Raw genomic sequence first — 19,187 nt, 5'->3', positions numbered from 1 at the left:
ATTTTAAAGATTTTATTTTTTTTTGTCAGAGAGAGAGAGAGAGAGCATAAGCACAGGGGGAGTGGCAGGCAGAGCAGGCAGAGGAAGAAGCAGGCTCCCTGCTGAACAAGGAGCCTGATGTGGGACTTGATCCCAGGACCCTGAGATCATGACCTGAGCCAAAGACAGACATTTAACCAGCTGAGCTGCCCAGGCATCCCAAGTACAGGTCTTCTTTGACTTAAGATGAGTTACATCCTGATAAACACATCCTATGTTGAATATATTGTAAACCAAAAATGTATTTAATATACCTAACCTTCCAAACATTGTAACTTAGCCTAGGCTACTTTAAATATGCTTAGAACACTTTCATTAGCCTATAGTTGGGCAAAGTTATCTAACACAAAGCCTATTTTGTAATAAAGTATTGAATATCTCATGTAATATATTGAATGCCATACCAAAAATGTAACATAGAATGGTTGTATGGGTACAGAATTATTTTAAGTGTATTAATTATTTATTCTGGTGATTGCGTGACTCACTGAGGGCTGTAGCTTGCTTCCACTGCCAGGCATAATGAGAGAGCATTGTACTACATACCACTAACCTGAGAAAAGATCATAATTTCAAGTATGGTTTCTTTGGAGTGCATATCACTTTCATACCATTGTAAAGTTGAAAAATTATAAATCAAACCATTGTAAGTCAGGACCATCTGTACTTATTAAATGTTATACCACTGCTTTCTCAATTGCATTGTTGCTGAGAAGTCTGCTGTCATCATTTTCTTAAGTTTTTAAATTTTTTTATGAAATGTAACCTTTTTCTTGCTGGGTACTTTAAAAGTTTTCTCTATTATAGGTTTTGAGCTGTTTATCACATAACTTGGCCTTTTCTTCATGGTTCTTATGTTTGAAGTCCATTGAGCTTTTGGAGGGAATTTTTGTGTTCATAATTTTTACTGAGTTCAGAAAGTTTTTGGCCTTGTTTCTTAAAATATTTGGGTTCTTTTTTTTTTGGGTTCTCTTTAGTTTCTGTAGTTGTGTCATTCACTAATATTTTTTTCTTTAATTATATTTGTGATGTATTTATAGTCTCCATCATGATATATTTTTTTTATCTTTGCAGTTTCGTTAAATATATAGTCCATATCTCATTTAATTTGTTGAGTATATGGAATAGAGTTACAATAATTATTTTAATGTCTTTGTTTGCTAATCTTGTATCTGTGTCAATTTATAATTGAGTTTGATTTTGATTTTTCCTCATTCTGGCTTATCTTTTCCTGCTTCTTTACATGCTTTGTGATCTTTGGATACTAAACATTTTGCATTTTACCATATTGAGTGCTAGGTATTTTTGTATTTTACAAAACTGTTTTGGGATATAGTTAAATCATTTGGAATCAGTTTGTTCCTTTTATGTCTTGATTTAAGATTTGTTATTTGTGCAGGGTTCAGTTAGGTTAGGGTAATTATTCCCCACCATTGCTTACACAAAACCATTCTGAGTACTCTACCTAATGCCCAGTGGATGTGAGGTTTTCAGTTTGGCTAGTAGGAATAAGAACTTTTCCTCACCCTCTGTGAGCTCTGGACATTGTTCCCCTCTAATCCTGTTGGATGGTTTCTATACCCAACTTTTGTTTTCTCATAGTCCTGTGCTAATCAGTATTCTCCAAGAATACTTGATGGGCATCTTCATTGCAGCTCTTTCTTCTCAGGTACTTAGGCCTATGAATTCCAGCCACCTTGGTTTTGCTGGACTCTCAGCACCATTTCTCAAATCAGGTAATCCACTCAGTTTTGCCTAGATTCTCCTCCCTTTGCCATTTTGAAAACTTACAAGGCGGCAAACTGCAGCATTTGTAGGCCTCACTTCATCTTGTTTCCATTTGTCAGAGATCATAGTTGTTCATAGCTTGATAACCAGGTATTGCGTAAGCTACTCTTTTATGTATTTTGACTGGCTCTTTGGAAGCAGGAGAGGTTAATCCAATCCTTGCTACTTCCATTTTTTAGCTGGAAGTAAAACTCCCAATGATTTGAAGGTCCAATTCACATTTGACTATGATTTAGAGAAGTATTTTAGTTCGATTTAAGATATGCCCGTTTGCTTTAGAGTTTAAGGAGAAATTGCATAGCATTATATAAAATGAGTCAAATACTAGATGTATATTGAGCATCTGCTATAAAGTTCCTTCATACCTTATATAAATAAACTAGTATACTATGTAATACTACCATATTTAAACCTGCAGGAATTCCTGTCCTTTTTCCAGATGTTGTTTAAACATATTTCAAGATTGTCACCTTGTGATTAGAGTAATAATTTTGTCAACTCTTAAGGTACCCAAACCCTTTTTATTTTTATTTTTTAAATATTTTATTTATTTGAGAAGCATGATCAGGGAGAGAGGGAGAGGGAAAAGCAGACTCCCTGCTGAGCAGGGAGCCCAACATGGGCTCAATTGCAGGACCCTAGGATCATGACCTGAGCTGAAGGCAGATGCTTAACTGACTGAGCCACCCGGGTGCCCCTTCCCAAACCCTTTTTAACTCTTTTTCTCATTTTGTGAAAAACAACACTAAACTTACCTTAATGAAGTTTATATTTTGTGTTAAGTCTTTTTTTTATACTTCTCAAAGTATACCCCATGTTTGCTATTTTGCCTGTTATTTGAAAATCAGGTAAAGAAAAGAAAAAGAAAACTGCAAAATATGGTTTTATCTTACAGATAGTAAAAGGAATGTATGTTGATACGGCATATAAAAGCCTCCTTCGCGTATAAAATGGGTATGTTACATGCATTATGAAGGTGTGACACCTTGAAATAAAATTTCAAGGAAAAGCTAAGCTTTGAATTCTTTACAGAATGAGTTTTCCACACGCAACCCCCCTAGGTGGGGTGTGTTTTTGTGTGTTTGTGTGTACAGTTTGTGTGGATAGAGAGGCATTGGCAAATAACAGTCTGAGAAAACGTTAAGGAAAGCAGCTATATTAATGGATTCTGCCTTTGGGGAAGGGAGCAGATAAACACAAGTGCAGGGATTTTTGTTGCATTGATCCTTCTAAGAAGTTACTGATTTGCTTATAGAGTAATATTTCTACATGGACTCTTGATCTTACATGATTATTAAATCTCAAGTATGTAAGTTTTAGATAAGAAGAAAATCTTAATTATTGCCACTTAAGGTTATTTTTACCAAGAACTTATAAATGTAACAAAATATATTTATGATGTGCTTGAGATCTTTGCTATGAAAATTTAAAAAAAGGAAATTGCTTTCAGGTCTTTGTCTGAAGCTATGTCAGTGGAAAAAATTGCTGCAATCAAAGCCAAAATTATGGCTAAGAAAAGATCTACTATCAAGACTGACTTAGATGATGACATAACTGCCCTTAAACAGAGAAGTTTCGTGGACGCTGAGGTAGATGTGACACGAGACATTGTCAGCAGAGAGAGAGTATGGAGGACACGAACAACTATCTTACAGAGCACAGGAAAGGTAATTAAAGTTTTTCACTCCTTCATTAGAGTGTGAATAACTTGTCTGTGAGTGGTTATAGAATTGGCTGAAATTTGCTATTACTAGCAATTTTCAAGTTTTATCTCCGAAAGATCAGTAATAATGTAGATTTCTAAGTGGCCATATTTACCATTTAGTGTTTGTTGGTCACCAAAGAAACTGATGAAAATGTCTGAATCACAGTGCACACCTCTTGATTTGTACCTCATTTGTAAATCCAGTGAATAGCCCAGTTTTCTTGTTGATGAGATTTTTGCTTCAACCTAATGAGGAGGGAATGTTGATGGCCAGCTGTGTGGTTATTAATATTGTTATTAATTTTTTCCCCACAAAGTAGGAGCTTATGAAAATCAACATTTATTTATGTATTTTATACATTATATTCTGTTGTGTGGATGTAGCAATATTTATTTATTCTTTATTAATGGCATTGGGTGGTTTATTTGTTTTTATAGTTATAGGATTGTGGAATTTTTTTCCTCTCCCTTTTCCTCCTCTCTTCCTCTCTGTCTCCTTCCCTCTCTATTCACAATTACAAGTAATGCATTAAAAAAATCCTTATACATGTACCCTTGTGCATTTATGTGCATACAACCAAAGGATTAATTCCTAGAAGCAAATTTCTGGTTACAGGAGATGTGTACTTTAAATTTTGAAAGGTAAAAATTTGGAAGATTCTGGATATTTGGTATCCTAATGCATCTCCAGAAGATTGCTTTGGTTCTCTTTCACTGCCATATTTTCATCTGTCTTTCCCTCACCTCCCAATTTTCTCTGAAAGAGTATTGAAGTATGTGAGGTTACCAATGAAAGTGAACTTAAACTTTGGTCAAGACAGATTGGTTTTATTTGTAGATCTGGATTCTGGTCTTAAATTTACTGTGCCATGTTAGTAGGATTCAGGTTACTTGAAAAGAGTAATATGAGGGAAAGAACTTTCCTCCTTTTGTACTTTGTCCTATTTTACAAAGTACTTGAGGTTAAGTTTAGGAATTGTTCCTCAGAGCTTAGAACTAGAGAAATCTGAGGATATAAACTTCAGTTTTTGTATTTACAGTAAAGTGATCTGTTGATACTCATTTCACTGCATAATGTGGCTAATAGTTGAATATTACAACGTGCTAATGTTCTACCAGTGTTCATTATAATAGCCCCCAAATTTGAATCTTATTAAAGGAATAAAACATACCTTCTGTGCTCCATCTTACTTTTAGACCAAACATTAAATTTTCAAAATCTGAGATGAACAATTTTCTTTGAGCTCTAGGTGGCAGGGTTTTACCATCATTTCAAAACTTAATGCTCTAATTTAAGTTAGTGTTGTTGCTATCACAGTATTATTTAAGAAATAAATTATAGTTTAAGAACTGTTTGGTAGCTGTTTGGTTTACTTCTGTGAGCATTAACATTTTTTAAAACCAGAAACAACTGTTTTGACTGATAGTCTTTCTGTATATGGTTTTCATCTCCTGAACACTAAAAATCCTTTTAGGTACTCAGTCTTAATAGATCCTATGATTTTAGATAGATCTTTATTATTACCGGGGATTAGGACCTTCTTACCTTCTAAATTTCTGGAATAAAAAGTTGATGAGAAAAATAAGTATGTTCCTATATAATTATATTATTGTTGTAAGCAACCCATATAAAGCAACCCAATTTTATAATGTCATTAAGAGTGTGCTTATAAACTTAAATAAGGTAGTGTTCCTTATTGAAAAGTTGATTTAAAAGAGATCATTAAAAGGAAGATTATAATCACCTGTAATTCTACCACACAAAAATAGCTGATAACATGGATTCTTCTAGATTTAGTGTCTCTTACACAATACTTTATTATTTTTAAAGTATGGGATTTGATCTTCATACATTTTTAGTGATTTTCATAGTAGGATTAAGACTTTGTTTGCATTTCACTGTGTTGACTTCTGTCCTGCTGGTGCAAAAGCAGTGGTTGGTTAACTCCTGGTATTTTGCCATGAATCAAGTTTTTAAAAATACTTCCCAATTTGAAAATCTTTTAAAAGTATGCAATAACTCCTAACAAAGAGTATTTTAAAACCTTCCACATCTCATATAAATTGTAGCAATCTGAGATTAGCACTAGAGTTTATTATACCTAGAAGAAGATAGAATTGATTTCTTTAAAAATTAAGAAGCCTCTTGTGACAACAAATCTCATTTTTACTTCAATAGCTTGTTTCCTAGCTACATATTTGAACAGATGCAGAATATGAATACATTTATAGCCAATGAAACAGTTTAAGTAAAATAAAAATAAATGGATAACAGTGTGTTTATCATATTTGGTTTGGGGATCAATTTTTAGTGGTAGTTCGATTTTTATTTGTGTGTATAGTAAAGAACACCTCAGTGATGTAGTAGAGAAGAACTAAAGGAAGAAAAGTCTGAAATTATTTATTAAATAAACTTACTGCCTTGAATACTTAATTTTAAGTGGACTGATTAAGATCTGTTTATATTTTAGAATTTTTCCAAGAATATTTTTGCAATTCTTCAGTCTGTGAAAGCTAGAGAAGAAGGGCGTGCGCCTGAGCAGCGACCGGCCCCAAATGCAGCACCTGTGGTATGTTTTACTGCTTATATATTATTTTTAATGAAAATGACTCTTGTTTTTCAGTATTGTAATTTTGAAAACATCTGATCTTAAAGTTCTTAAATCAGTACTTTTAAACCTTTTCCTGCTTCAGTATTCTTGAAATATGTGAAAATTTTCCCCCCCATTAAAGCTTATAGAGTGAGATCTCACCTCACACAAGTTAGATTGGTCATTATCAAAAAGACAGGAAGTAAGTGTTGGCAAATATATGGAGCAGAAGGGAACCCTTGTGTACTCGTGGTGGGAATGTTAATTGGCGTAGCCACTAGGAAAAACAGCATGGAGGTTGCTCAGGAAATTAAAGAAAGAACTGCTGTATGAACCAGCAGTTCTCCTTCTGGGTATTTATTTGAAGAAAATGAAAACACTAACTTGAAAACTAACTTGAACATCTTAATGTTCACTGCAGCATTATTTACAGTAGTCAAGATATGGAAACAAGTGTCCATTGATGGATCCATGGATAAAGAAGTTGTGGTATATACATACAATAGAATATTATTCGGCCATAAAATATAATGTAATTTTGACCTTTTTTTTTTTTTTTTTAAGACTTTATTTATCTATTTGACAGAGAGAGAGAGAGAGAGAGCACAACTAGGCAGAGCGGCAGGTAGAGGGAGAAGGAGAAACAGGCTCTCTGTTGAGCAGGGAACCTGATGCGGGGTCAATCCCAGGACCCAGGAATTATGACCTGAGCCCAGGGCAGCCGCTTAACTGACTGAGCCACTCAGGCGCCCTTAATTTTGACTTTTGTGACAACATGGATGGACCTTGAGGGCATTATGCTAAGTGAGATAAGTTAGAGAAAGACACATTACCTTGCTATCTCTTTTATATGTGGAACCTAAAAGCAAAGCAAACTTACAGATACAGAGTACAGATTGGTGGTTACTAGAGGTGGGGGTGGGTGAGGAATGTGAGAAGTAATAAAGGGAGTCAGAAGATAACCAACAACAACAGTAACAATTAAAAAAAAAAAAAACCAAGCAACCAAAACAGGAAAAAAAAAGTTACTTAAGCAATAGTTCTTAGAGATGTACTTGGATGAGAATCTGAAAGGGGTAAGTTAAGAAAAGCCCTTTGAGAAGTTGTATAAAGTAAGTAACAGACCTATTACTCATTGTTGCTTGGGAGAATCATTATCATTGTTAGAGATATGAATGTTACAGTCCATTTTGGAGCTTTTTCTGAAATCATTGGTATCTGTGACTTCCTGGTAAATGTGTTTCTCCTCATCTCATAGATCATTGGTTCTTTCATGGTACTTTAGTTTCAGCCATTTGGAGAGTTGACTGCCTCACTCATTGAGTTGCCACTTAGGGACCCCTCCAAAGTAAATTTCATGTATGACATATAGCCTATATTTAAACTCAAACATGTCCTCCAGTTTTGTTGAAAATCCTTCCAGCTAGTTTCATAGAATCCAACAAAGGTAATAAACATAAATAAAATTGTTTTTATGTTATATAGTGGTTTTTTTTAAGTGTATTAAAATTTGGAAGAGCGCTAATACACTCTTTGCAAGATCTAGTAGTTTTGCTTGTTCATAAAATCATTGGTATTTAATTAAGAGGTAGGGGACTTTTATTGGTATTTAGGTTAATACTTTGAGTTGACTTCCCAGCAAGGACTTAAGTAACTACTATTGTCAGTCAGTGTGCTGACACAAATACAAGAGATACCTGTCCTCTTTGAGCTTAAAGTCTAGTAGGACATAGAGATGAGTTTAAAAAAAAAAAAAAAGCGAAACATATACTGTGATGGTAAAACATAGGGTGCTTATGATTATGAATTGGTTGATTTGAATAGCATTGGTAGGAAACTTATTTCAGATCTTAAAACATTTAAACCATTATCCTTGTGATTGAGTTTTTTCTGTATTTCTGTAATCATTAAGATACATAAAAATTTTGGGCGCCTGTGTGGCTCAGTGGGTTAAGCCTCTTGCCTGCGGCTCGGGTCATGATCTCAGGGTCCTGGGATCAGAGCCTGCATTGGGCTCTCTGCTCAGCAGGCAGCCTGCTTCCCCCACTGGAGCCCAACGTGGAGCTCAGTCCCAGGACCCTGGGATCCTGATCTGAGCCTAAGGTAGATGTTTAACTGACTGAGCCACCTGGGCACCCCAGACTGAATTTTAGATAAAGTATTTGTGAATTAAGTTGACATCATTAGATTGACAACTTATTCTAAGTATTTTAACTAGTAACATCTTTATTAGCTTCAGTCTTATCTTGTGCATTTATAGTGGGTTTATTGTGATAGTTGTCATATTTATTTAAGTATCAATAACAATTTGGAGAGTAATTTTGTTAAAACGCTCTAAAATATCAGTTCAGTAAGCTTTGAATTAAGTTTTTTTTTTAAAAAATAATTCATAATTGGGGATTTATTATTTCATGAAGAAATTTAGGTAATAATGAAATTATTAAGCACACCTATTTTATTTCTGCAGTTTTGTGTTTTGCCATGATACAGGTTTATTTGGAGTCTTTTGCTCTTGTCCCTGATGCAATGATAATTTTCTACCAGTAAATAATATCTTGAAAATAAACATCAAATGACTCCCCACTTTTGTCTTATTGCCTAGTGTAAGGAAAAAGCTTAGAAAATAATACACTTACTGTGGTTCTTATTCTGAGTTTTAAGTAGCAATTTAAAATATTAACATGTAACTCATAATTAATTTTTCTGCAGGATCCCACATTGCGTACCAAACAGCCTATCCCAGCTGCCTACAATAGATACGACCAGGAAAGATTCAAAGGAAAAGAAGGCAAGTTACTTAATTTTATATTCCCCTTAACTGTGGTGGCGCCGAATGTGAGAGGTAGTATAGCTTGATGTTTACTACGAGCAGGTGTTGGCAAACATCTGCAGGCCAAGTCTGGCCCAACACATATTATAAATAAACTTTTGCTAGAACACAGTGGCATTCATTTATGTATTATCTTTGGTTCCTTGGTGCTGTGACAGCAGTTGAGTTGTGACAGAGATTGCGTGGCCTGCAGAGCCATCAAATACTATCTGGTCTTTTACAGAATAAATTTGCCAACCCTTGGGGTGCCTGGGTGGCTCAGTTAGTTAAGTGTCTGACTCTTGATTTCATCTCAGGGCGTGATCTCAGGGTTCTGAGATTGAGCCCCATGTTGGGCTCCATAATGGGTGTGAAGCCTGCTTGGGATTCTTTCTTTCCCCCCCTTCCTCCCTCCCTCATCTCCCCCCACCCCCACCCATGCTCGATTGTGCTCTCTCTCTCTCTCTCTCTCTCTGTCAAAAAAAAAAAAGAATGCCAACCCCTGGTTTAATTTCATGGATTCTGGATCCAGATTGCCTGTATCACAGTTACTTTTTGCGTGAATTTCAATAAATTAACTGCGTTCTGTTTTAATTTCTTCGTTGTTTCATTGCAATACTACTAATAGTGGTAGTATCTATCTTTTAGTTTCATTGCGGGGATTAGACTAGTTAATAATGTGTCTAGAATAGTAATTGGTATATAGTAAGCTATCTATAAATATTTCCTGTTATCTAATATTCTGCTTCTCAGAAGTTCAGACTGGAGATTCTATATATCAAATCATGTTTCTGAAGTTGCAAATGTATACATTAAGAGGTTGGGAAGTATTGATTTTAGTAATTATGTGAGGGCTTATTTTGGGGTAGCCTATGTGGTATACTGGCTAATGCAATAGTGAATCATTTCCATGTTACTGTGGTGGTTAGTGAAGTGGTACTAATGTCATTGTAATTTCTCTTGGGATCTTCATTTATTTTGATTTGTGGGAAAAAATGAGGTAGAAGCAACTGGAAGTTTAACTCCTCCATTTAACTTTCATTAAAGGATATATTGCTTCTGTACTTTGTGTGCTGACTTCGTTTACTGGTTAAAGGCATGTCCTGTGAACACATGCTGTAGAAATACAATGGTTCATTCTTTTATTCACTGTAGTTTTTCTTGTGGAATGAATTATGTAAAGTAGGGTTTGGCAAATTACAATCCTCTGTGGGTCAAATCAGGCCATGCCCATTTGTTTACATATTTTGTTTATCTTTTCCACTGATGTGTAAAATCAGCAGTTGTGATAGAGACATATAGCTTGCAATGTGTAAAATATTTAATATAATTGTATTGATATAATATGCCTTTACAGAAAGGCATTTTTAGACTCTGTCCTGGAACCTTTATCACTATTTGCAGCATTGCTTTTATACAAATTATGTGTCATATGCCTGTGATTGTAATTTTAAAACAGAACTTTTCATAATTTAAGACCTTCTCACGATACTAGAAGCTTTTAGTGCTACTGTGAAGGAGTATTAGAAGTAAATAATTTAAGGTTACAGAGTACTTTATTCAGTCTAATTTTTAATAGTCCCAAAATATCAAAACTTTTGAACACAATTGTAGAAATAGTCTTAGCTAGCTTCTACAAAAGGCCTCACTGGCATGTATTGAATATATTTTTGGGACTAGTACTGCTTTTAAAGTTTTTATCTTCATAGGCATGTAATTTAATTTTCTATGAATAGTACATTTGATGCTTTGTTACATTATTAAGCTGTCAGATTATAACACAGATTATTACTTTAGTTTTGTTATTGATCACGAAATGCATAAAATCTAATAGCAAGCCCCCTTTCTTTGTAGAAACGGAAGGCTTCAAAATCGACACTATGGGCACCTATCATGGTATGACACTGAAATCTGTAACGGTAAGTCACCTTAACTGCAGAGGTTCTTTTGTTCTGGGCATTTTATGTGAGTAGCAGATGTTGAAGAAAGTCTTTGTTCTCCATTATTTTCTGTTTCAGACGTTTATCTTTAATGAATAATTGTGCTGATAGATCTGTAGGTTGGTTGGTTGATTTGTGGATATCCTTCTTTTGGTTTAACTGAGTTGAGTGTGTTTAAATAAAAGCTGTTTTGGTTAACTTGCAAGTAGGATGGATGCTCCCTGGTTAGAGTATTTAATGCTAGGGAGGAGTTGCAAGGTCCAATTTGGAATTATTTTCCATAGTATCTTATGTTTTTTTTAAAATGTAATGCCTTATGCTCTTTAAGAAAACAGATTGTAATGGTTGATGTAATATTTACAAAATGCGTACTTACCAGAACCAGGTACTTAGAGGTCCGCACTTAAAAGCCTTTGGCTCACTTTTGGCAGACTTTCTTTTATATATATTTTTTTAACACACTGAAAATGATTATTTCCGGATGTTCTGTTTAGGCTGTGTTTAGTCAGTGATAGATAGGACTTGGTAATGTAGAACAGGATCTATTAACCTTATTTTGAGTATTTATATTACAGATTATTATTATACTTGAAAATACTGTGTATATGTATTAGAGTACCACTAAATTTTAAAGCTAATACCAGACTTACTTTGTCTTTGTTTACGAATCATCAGATCTTTGAGGACTCAATATGACATGGAATCTTCATATATTTGCTGTAATATCTCAGAATTAAGATATATCTTGCCATGCCTTCCAGAGCAGATAGCAAATAAACGTGGAGAATCTGTTATTAAAAGTTGACCTTTTTTTTTTTTTTCCTTTTCTTGGACTTCAAATTGGAATTGAGTATTAGATATTTTGCTAGTACACTTGTTTTTTAAGTTGTCAGATTTGTTTTTGTGTGATTGAAATTGTATGTGAGCTCATTAATTCATTTAACAAGTACTTACTGAGCGCTTGTGTCAGACTCTGTTCTTATTGCTGGGATTATAGCTGTAAATAAAGACCAGACAAGGGTTCTATAGAGAGAGTAGTCATAGAGGCCTCTCTGAGCAGGTGACACTTGAGCACAGCAGACCTTGCAGAAGAGCATTCTTGGGAAGACTGCTCAAGGGTCAAGATTGAGGCCCAGTAGAGCATAAATGAAGGTCAGTATCTCCAGTGCGTAGTGAATGAGGGGAAGGTGGTAAAAGATGAGACAAACTCATCTTATGAGATCTGCCTAGTTCTTCTGACTTCAAAATGTAGCTCATGGCTGTAAGATTAAATTTTTAAAAGATTCATTTATTGACATTTTCTTGGGAATAGAACTTGCCTACTGGCCATTCCCTAAGTGAATTATCATGGAACTGCATTTGTTAGCCTTAGGTAACCATCAGGGGGACTTTTTTGTGGTTGTGGTCATTGTTGTTTTAACTTTTGTCTCATCTGAAATGCCATGAAACTGGTTTCATTACTGAGCTTCCATGCAAATAGTAAAATCAGTGATAGTTTTTATAGTGATGCTTTTTACAGAACAGTTTTTCTAGAATCCAGGGACAGCTTCTTAATTAAACAGAGTGATACGGCTCTGCTTCCTCATTAGACTTTGCTTCTAAATATACTTACAATAGAGGTGAATTTAAACAAATTTATGGCATTTTTTTTTTTGTTTTTGTTTTTTTTTTAAAGATTTTATTTATTTATTTGTCAGAGAGAGAGAGAGATCACAAGTAGGCTGAGAGGCAGGCAGAGGCAGAGGGAGAAGCAGGCTCCCCGCCAAGCAAGGAACCCGATGTGGGACTTGATCCCAGGACGCTGGGATCATGACCTGAGCCGAAGGCAGCCGCTTAACCAACTGAACCACCCAGGCGTCCCATGGCATTTGTTTTTACAGAAATAATCACATATAGATATTATGTGGGAATGCAACAGAAAGACTAAAAATGGTCAAATTGTTGGTACTTCCCATATTTTAGTACCCCGTTTGAATCTCTGTACTGTTTGTTGTTAGAGAATGCATGCAGAGGTTGACCTTGAAAGCTTTGAAGTTGTTCTGATAATTATTTCTTTTTACTTGAATCTCAAGCTTATGCTTCCAGTGTAATGTTTTTTCCTTGTCTTTTTTCTTTTGAAATTACTAGTTTCACTAACTTTGTCTTATTCTCCAAGGAGGATTTCTCTTGTGATATCCACCCAGACACACAAAAGCAGTTAAATATATGTTAAAGGCTTTGTTGCACTGATGTGATTTCCTTTCTAGTTTACATATGAGCTCCTTTTAGGTACCACTGTTTTTCAGGGTTTTGACATGTGTAGGTGATCTGCATAGTTACTAAAATTGTACCAGTCTATATTAGGATTGGTCTATATATCTTTTAAGTTCAAGACACCAGAGTCCTGTTAGATATAAGATTAAGTTAATCAGGTTGTGCAGATGTTTAGAAAATTTTTATGTAATTGATTTTTTGTCTTCATTTGTTAATAGAGAAAAGGAGTATGTGATTTGACAGTATTTCATAAGAGTCATGTTATTGAAATTTATGTTTATGAAGGCAATAATTTATAGATGTTCAATATATGAATAGAAGCCCAGGTATTTTTAAAGTTACAAGTTTATATAGTTGAATCTGGTTAACTTTTGACATAGGCCAAGAAATACAGTAGCATAAGACATGGATGTTGGAGTTGCTAAAGGGCTTTACGAAGTTGGTAGACTTTCCCCAAAATGTGTTAGTTGGGTTATATAATGTTTAAGAAATAATAGATTAAATGGATTTTTGTGGTACAGGAATTTCGTCATTTCTAATATATGTATATCTAAATTGAAAAACAAGAGTATGCGCTCTTTCCCAGGATTGTTTGTCCCTTTTCTTCCTCCTTTTGAGAACACTGGAAAGAACTAGAATTGTGTAGAATCAGTTTAAGTGAACTATCTTAGTCATTATGGGTTGGGACCGGAAACCATTTAGTATAGGGAATACCAGAATGTATTTGCGAAGATACATTTTGTGAAAGGAGCCATCTTAGACTAAGAAAGTGCCACTTGACGGTGCTTTTCGTTGTATAGAAAAGAAGAGGAGATGATGAAGACTTTTCTGTGTTGGCAGAGAACTTATCTGTGGTTCCACTAGAGTAGGAATAAAAAGATACAGTCACAGTGCACTCTTGTTATTTGTGAGGATTTGATAATTGAATTGAGGACTACTTCATTTTAACCTCCTAATCTAGCTTATTAATGTTCAGGTAGGAAGGTAACATACTCTAGCCCCCATTTATTCTTTTCTTAGTTCTTACTGAATATCACTGACTCTCAGTTACCTTGCTGTCTTCATTTTTGAGGAATATTTTACACTCTGAAATTGTGCAGATCAAAAGCTTTCCTTTAAGATTGTTCTTTGATTTGACTCCAGTAGAATTATAGTTTTTATAATAAGCCTTTTCTTGGGAGCCATTTTCCCATTAGTAAGTACAGTTGGGTGGATATTCAGTATTTACAGTAGAGGTGTAATCATCATCAACTTTCACTATTAAATAATATCCAGAATCTCAATCTCTCAGTATAAAGTTATATTCTTAAGCAGGAGTGCATTTATTAGTAACCTTCCAGTTCCCATTTTATAAAGTTTCCGTCATTCTCATTTGGTTTTTGATTAATTTGTTCATCTTTGCTTAGAGTGTTAGGGGAGTGCTCTAGTAGTAGTAATGCTCTAGAGTTGTGTCTAAGAGTCCAGGCTAGCAGGAGATGGAGACAGTTGATTAAGACTTGATTACTAAACACTCTTCTTTCCTTCCCTTCTTTTCCTTTAGCAAATATTTTTTGAGTGCTTATTATAATAGTTGTTGTGTAGATTTTAAGGGTGCCTATGGGAAAATTTCTTCTCAGAGTTAGATGCAGCATGTCTGTTTATAAATGCTAGTGCACTGACATCATATGCCTCTCTTAGCATACTTCTGGGATTATTCATTGTGCCAGTCTAAATGTGGTCCCACATATGTTTTATTAGGCATCTGCTATCATTTAAAATTTTATTTTACGCAGTAAGATTTAAAAATAAAAATATGTCACAAAAAGAGTCTAGATTTTCAGCTTCTTTTGAAAAGATATCTGACTTTTGGTAGCGTAGTTAAGTCCTGGGTAGTCTAGTGTAGTAAGAGTCACACGGATCCAATGACTGCCTTTAGATGGGATGTTTTCTTTAGGTGGTCCATAGACCTCACTGCCCTGTTGTCTTTGATAGTCTTTACTTATACAGTTGACCCTTAAACAACACTGAGGTTAGGGGTACTGACACCCCCTACCCCCTGTAGGCAGTTGAGATTCTGCATATAACTTTTGACTTGCCTAAACTTAACTACTAATAGCCTGTTGTTGAATGGAAGCCTTATAGGTAACATACAGTCTATTAACACATATTTTGTATGTTATATATATTATATACTGTATCTTACAATAAAGTAAACTAGGGAAAAGAAAACATTTAGAAATAAGAGGAATATATTTATGATACTGTACTACTGAAAAATCCACATATGAGTGCATTTGTGCAGCTCAAACCCATGTTGTTCAAGGGTCAACGGTACTACCTTCTTAGACCCTACTGGCCTTTTAGTTTGAAATCCCTGATCTGAATAAACGCGGTGTTATCTTATTAAAGAGAAGGTAATCAGTTGAAAGCAGTATGTATTTAAGGGTTCGAAGTCAGTTCCGGCTTTGAATCCCAACTCTTCATTCATTATGCCACTGATGAAGGTGAGATTATTTAACCTTTCAGTGACGGGTTTTGTTTTTATTTTTTAATAAAGAACTCACATCATAGTCTTGTTGAGGACTAAAAGACACTATGTAAAGTGCTTATTAGCACAGGATAGACAACAAATAAATAATGGTTACTTTTATTAATGAATTTATGATTTTATATATAATTTCACCTTAAGTGTACATGTAGGCAGCTTTAGTGTCACAGGTGTATTTAATATTACATGTTTAATGATCCCTTGTTCATTCAAAGTTATGAAATGAGTTTATTTAAATATTATAAAAACTCGGGGCACCTGGGTGGCTCAGTGGGTTAAAGCCTCTGCCTTCAGCTCAGATCATGATCCAGGGTCCTGGGATCGAGCCCCACATCGGGCTCTCTGCTCAGCGCGGAGCCTGTTTCCCTTCCTCTCTGCCTGCCTCTCTGCCTACTTGTGATCTCTATCAAAAAAAAAAAAAAATTACGAAAACTCTTTTCTTCTATAGTAATGGGAATATTTTTACTGTGGCTGTTTATCTTAGTGTTCTTTATCCTGTGGGAGAAAATTGCTGCAAAGAAGTTATATGATGGGTAAGAACTTAGCTAGGTTAGGCTTTTCTGTCTACTTGTTGAGACCCATATATAAAAGGAAATGAGGGACGCCTGGCTGCTCAGTTGGTGGAGCATGTGACTCTTGATCTCAGGGTGGTGAGTTTGAGCTCCACATCTCTAGCATAGATTTTACTTAAAAAAAATTTTTAATGACATTTATTTAGATTTAAATTATTTAATTTTATCATAAAAGTATATGGGGAAGATGGGTGAAATGGGTAAAGGGGGTTAAGAGGTACAAACTCAGTTATAAAATAAGCCACATGGGATGAAAACCATAGCATAGGAATACATTCAGTATTGTAATACATATATCATGGTGAAGTATTTCATTGTATATATAATTATCGAATCACTATTTTTTATATTGAGACTATATGAGCTATACTTCCAATAAAATTTTTTAAAAAATCAAAGAGCATAGTAAGTATTGGGACATTAGTATGTGGTCATAATTGTAAATAAGAATATTACTTTTATAATTCATAATTGTCTGCATTCTGTATTTATATTGGTATATTATTCTGCTTAAATATTATATTGCCCTTGAAATAATTTTCAAAACTTGCTGGCTGTCTTGGTATTTCAGGGAACAGGGTGGTTCTGTCCTGTGTCAGCCTGAGCAGTATGAAGGTGCATCCCCTAAACAAAACAAAATATTATTTGGTTCTGTCAGTAACTTGTTCTATGTCTTAAGCTTTTGAAAGTTAATTTTATGTTTATTGCCTGTTGCATGATGTAATACTTAAGTGTTAACATTAATATTTTTTACAGTTTATTTCTAATATTTGCATTTTTATAGACTTTTCTAAGAGTTCATCACTTAATTAGACAATATTTTTTCTTGGTACTCAAAATACCTCTCATATTCTTTTTATAGTAGTTTTGCCCTAGTGATTTTTCCAGCTTTTTTTCTTTTTTCTTTTCTTTTCTTTTTTTTTTTTTTTTTAAAGATTTTATTTATTTATTTGACAGAGAGAAATCACAAGTACGCAGAGAGGCAGGCAGAGAGAGAGGAGGAAGCAGGCTCCCTGTTGAGCAGAAAGCCCGATGTGGGGCTTGAACCCAGGACCTGGGATCATGACCTGAGCCGAAGGCAGCGGCTTAACCCACTGAGCCACCCAGGCGCCCCTCTTTTTTTTTTTTTTAATGTGTTCCTTATAGATCTGGACTCTGTCTATTTACAGGGAAGATAAGGTACAAGAGTGAGCTTTTTTTTTTTTTTTTAATTTTTTTTTTCTTTTTAAAGATTTTATTTGTTTATTTGGCAGAGAGAGATCACAAGTAGGCAGAGAGGCAGGCAGAGAGAGAGAGAGAGGAGGAAGCAGGCTCCCTGCCAAGCAGAGAGCCCGATGTGGGATTCGATCCCTGGACTCTAAAATCATGACCTGAGCCAAAGGCAGAGGCTTAACCCACTGAGCCACCCAGGCTCAGTGAGCTTTTTGTTACGGTTTTTTTGAGCTGTTCGTTGCAACAAATTAGATATCAGTTTTGTTCATCTGAAAAATGGTATTACAATAACTTCTCTGGCTGTTTGTTTTGAGGTTTACATGTGTATAGGCATACCTTGTTTACATTGATTTACAGTGCTGTTCGCCTGTAGCATTGAGTTATTGAGGAATATTTTTATATTAAATATAGGTAATATTTTGTGAACTTTTCATACTGAATAATACAGAAAATACCCTCCTCTCCTTTTTAAAGTTAGGTAGTATTTAGACGGAACACTTATTTAGATGGGTGTCTATCAGTCTTCTTGCAGTGATACTCCTTGTGGTGAGAGATATTAAAATCTAATTTTACCTTATTATTTTGTCAACATAACCAATATATGATTCTAATCTAACTCAAGAAAAATGAATTATAAAAAATCAATAGGTGTCAGGAAATTTTAATGCATATGAAGTACATTTTTAGAATATTACTTTTTTGTTTCTTTTAGTTTGTGTATTTTATTGAGCTTTATTGAAAATCTTTTGCACAGTGGATGGTACTTTTGGTGTAAGCCTATACAGTTAAACTCTATTAATTTAGCTTTGCATTTCTTTTAAAGAGTGATTATTGGCTTATCCAAAGTGTCTTAGAGATTTTAATAGTATCTATAAGATTTCTTTAAAATTAATCTACTCATGACCATGTAGTTAATATCATAGTCGCAGAACTTCTGAGACTTATTTTTGAAAGAAATAAAGTTTATGTTGGCACATATGTCAGAAGTAGCCTAGAAACTCTTGTGTAATTTTTAATAACAATGTTAATGTCACCTTTTTTCCAGTGTCTTAATATTGATCAATGTAAGAACTGGGGAAAATAGAAACCAGTTTGGAAATATAATAATGTTTGCTAACAGCATGATAAAAATTTATACTATAAAATTTCATTTTGATCATATAAAATCTTTCCGTTGTAATTCCATGTGTAATGCTGTAGTTACTCATGACCCAGATGTGCACAACAACAAACTTCTTTAAAAAAAAATCTCTCTTGGACCTACTATAGCACAGCATTTTATTCCAGTTTCTATTTACCTTCATCAGTACAACTTCAGTATCTTGAACATACTTTATCACTTGCAAATTATAACTCCTCTCAAGTATATTTTTAGGCTACCATTATTTAATATAGGCATGGCTGTATTTTATATATTATGTATTTCTCTTCATTATTTTGAGGGAAAAGTGCCAATATTTAATATTTCCTTTATTTCATGACATGATTTGAATCAGTTTGTTCATATGAAAAACCTAGTATATTTGATAACATTCTGTAATTAGATGTTTAGGTAATTCCTTGATAGGTACTTTTCTTTTGGTGGTTGTTGACTGAGTTTTAGACTGCTGTATCAATTTCTAGGTCTTCATAAATTGATTTAAATGTTCAGTGAATTTCAATCTTTTGTATAAACTTTACATTCAATCTTTATTTTCTTTGTTGTCTTAATTATATTTGTCTTAATATTCATTGCATTTCTAGTTAGTTCA

General features: G+C 34.4%; 1 protein-coding gene across 1 annotated transcript in view; it reads left to right on the top strand.

Moving 5' to 3' along the window:
- LOC111151037 (cell division cycle 73) overlaps positions 1–19,187 on the top strand; it is a 114,087-nt gene that overhangs the window by 20,675 nt on the left and 74,225 nt on the right. The window contains exons 7-10 of the mRNA XM_022508754.1: positions 3,278–3,494; positions 6,004–6,102; positions 8,833–8,911; positions 10,787–10,851. Of these exons, the coding sequence (XP_022364462.1) occupies positions 3,278–3,494; positions 6,004–6,102; positions 8,833–8,911; positions 10,787–10,851 (460 nt within the window). The remainder of the gene's footprint in view (positions 1–3,277; positions 3,495–6,003; positions 6,103–8,832; positions 8,912–10,786; positions 10,852–19,187) is intronic.

Source organism: Enhydra lutris, unplaced genomic scaffold (assembly GCF_002288905.1).
Source record: "Enhydra lutris kenyoni isolate GAN:26980312 unplaced genomic scaffold, ASM228890v2 scaffoldscaffold25, whole genome shotgun sequence".
Classification (NCBI taxonomy): domain Eukaryota; kingdom Metazoa; phylum Chordata; class Mammalia; order Carnivora; family Mustelidae; genus Enhydra; species Enhydra lutris.
The sequence above is the reverse complement of the archived record's forward strand: the minus strand, read 5'-3'. Positions and strand labels throughout refer to the sequence as shown.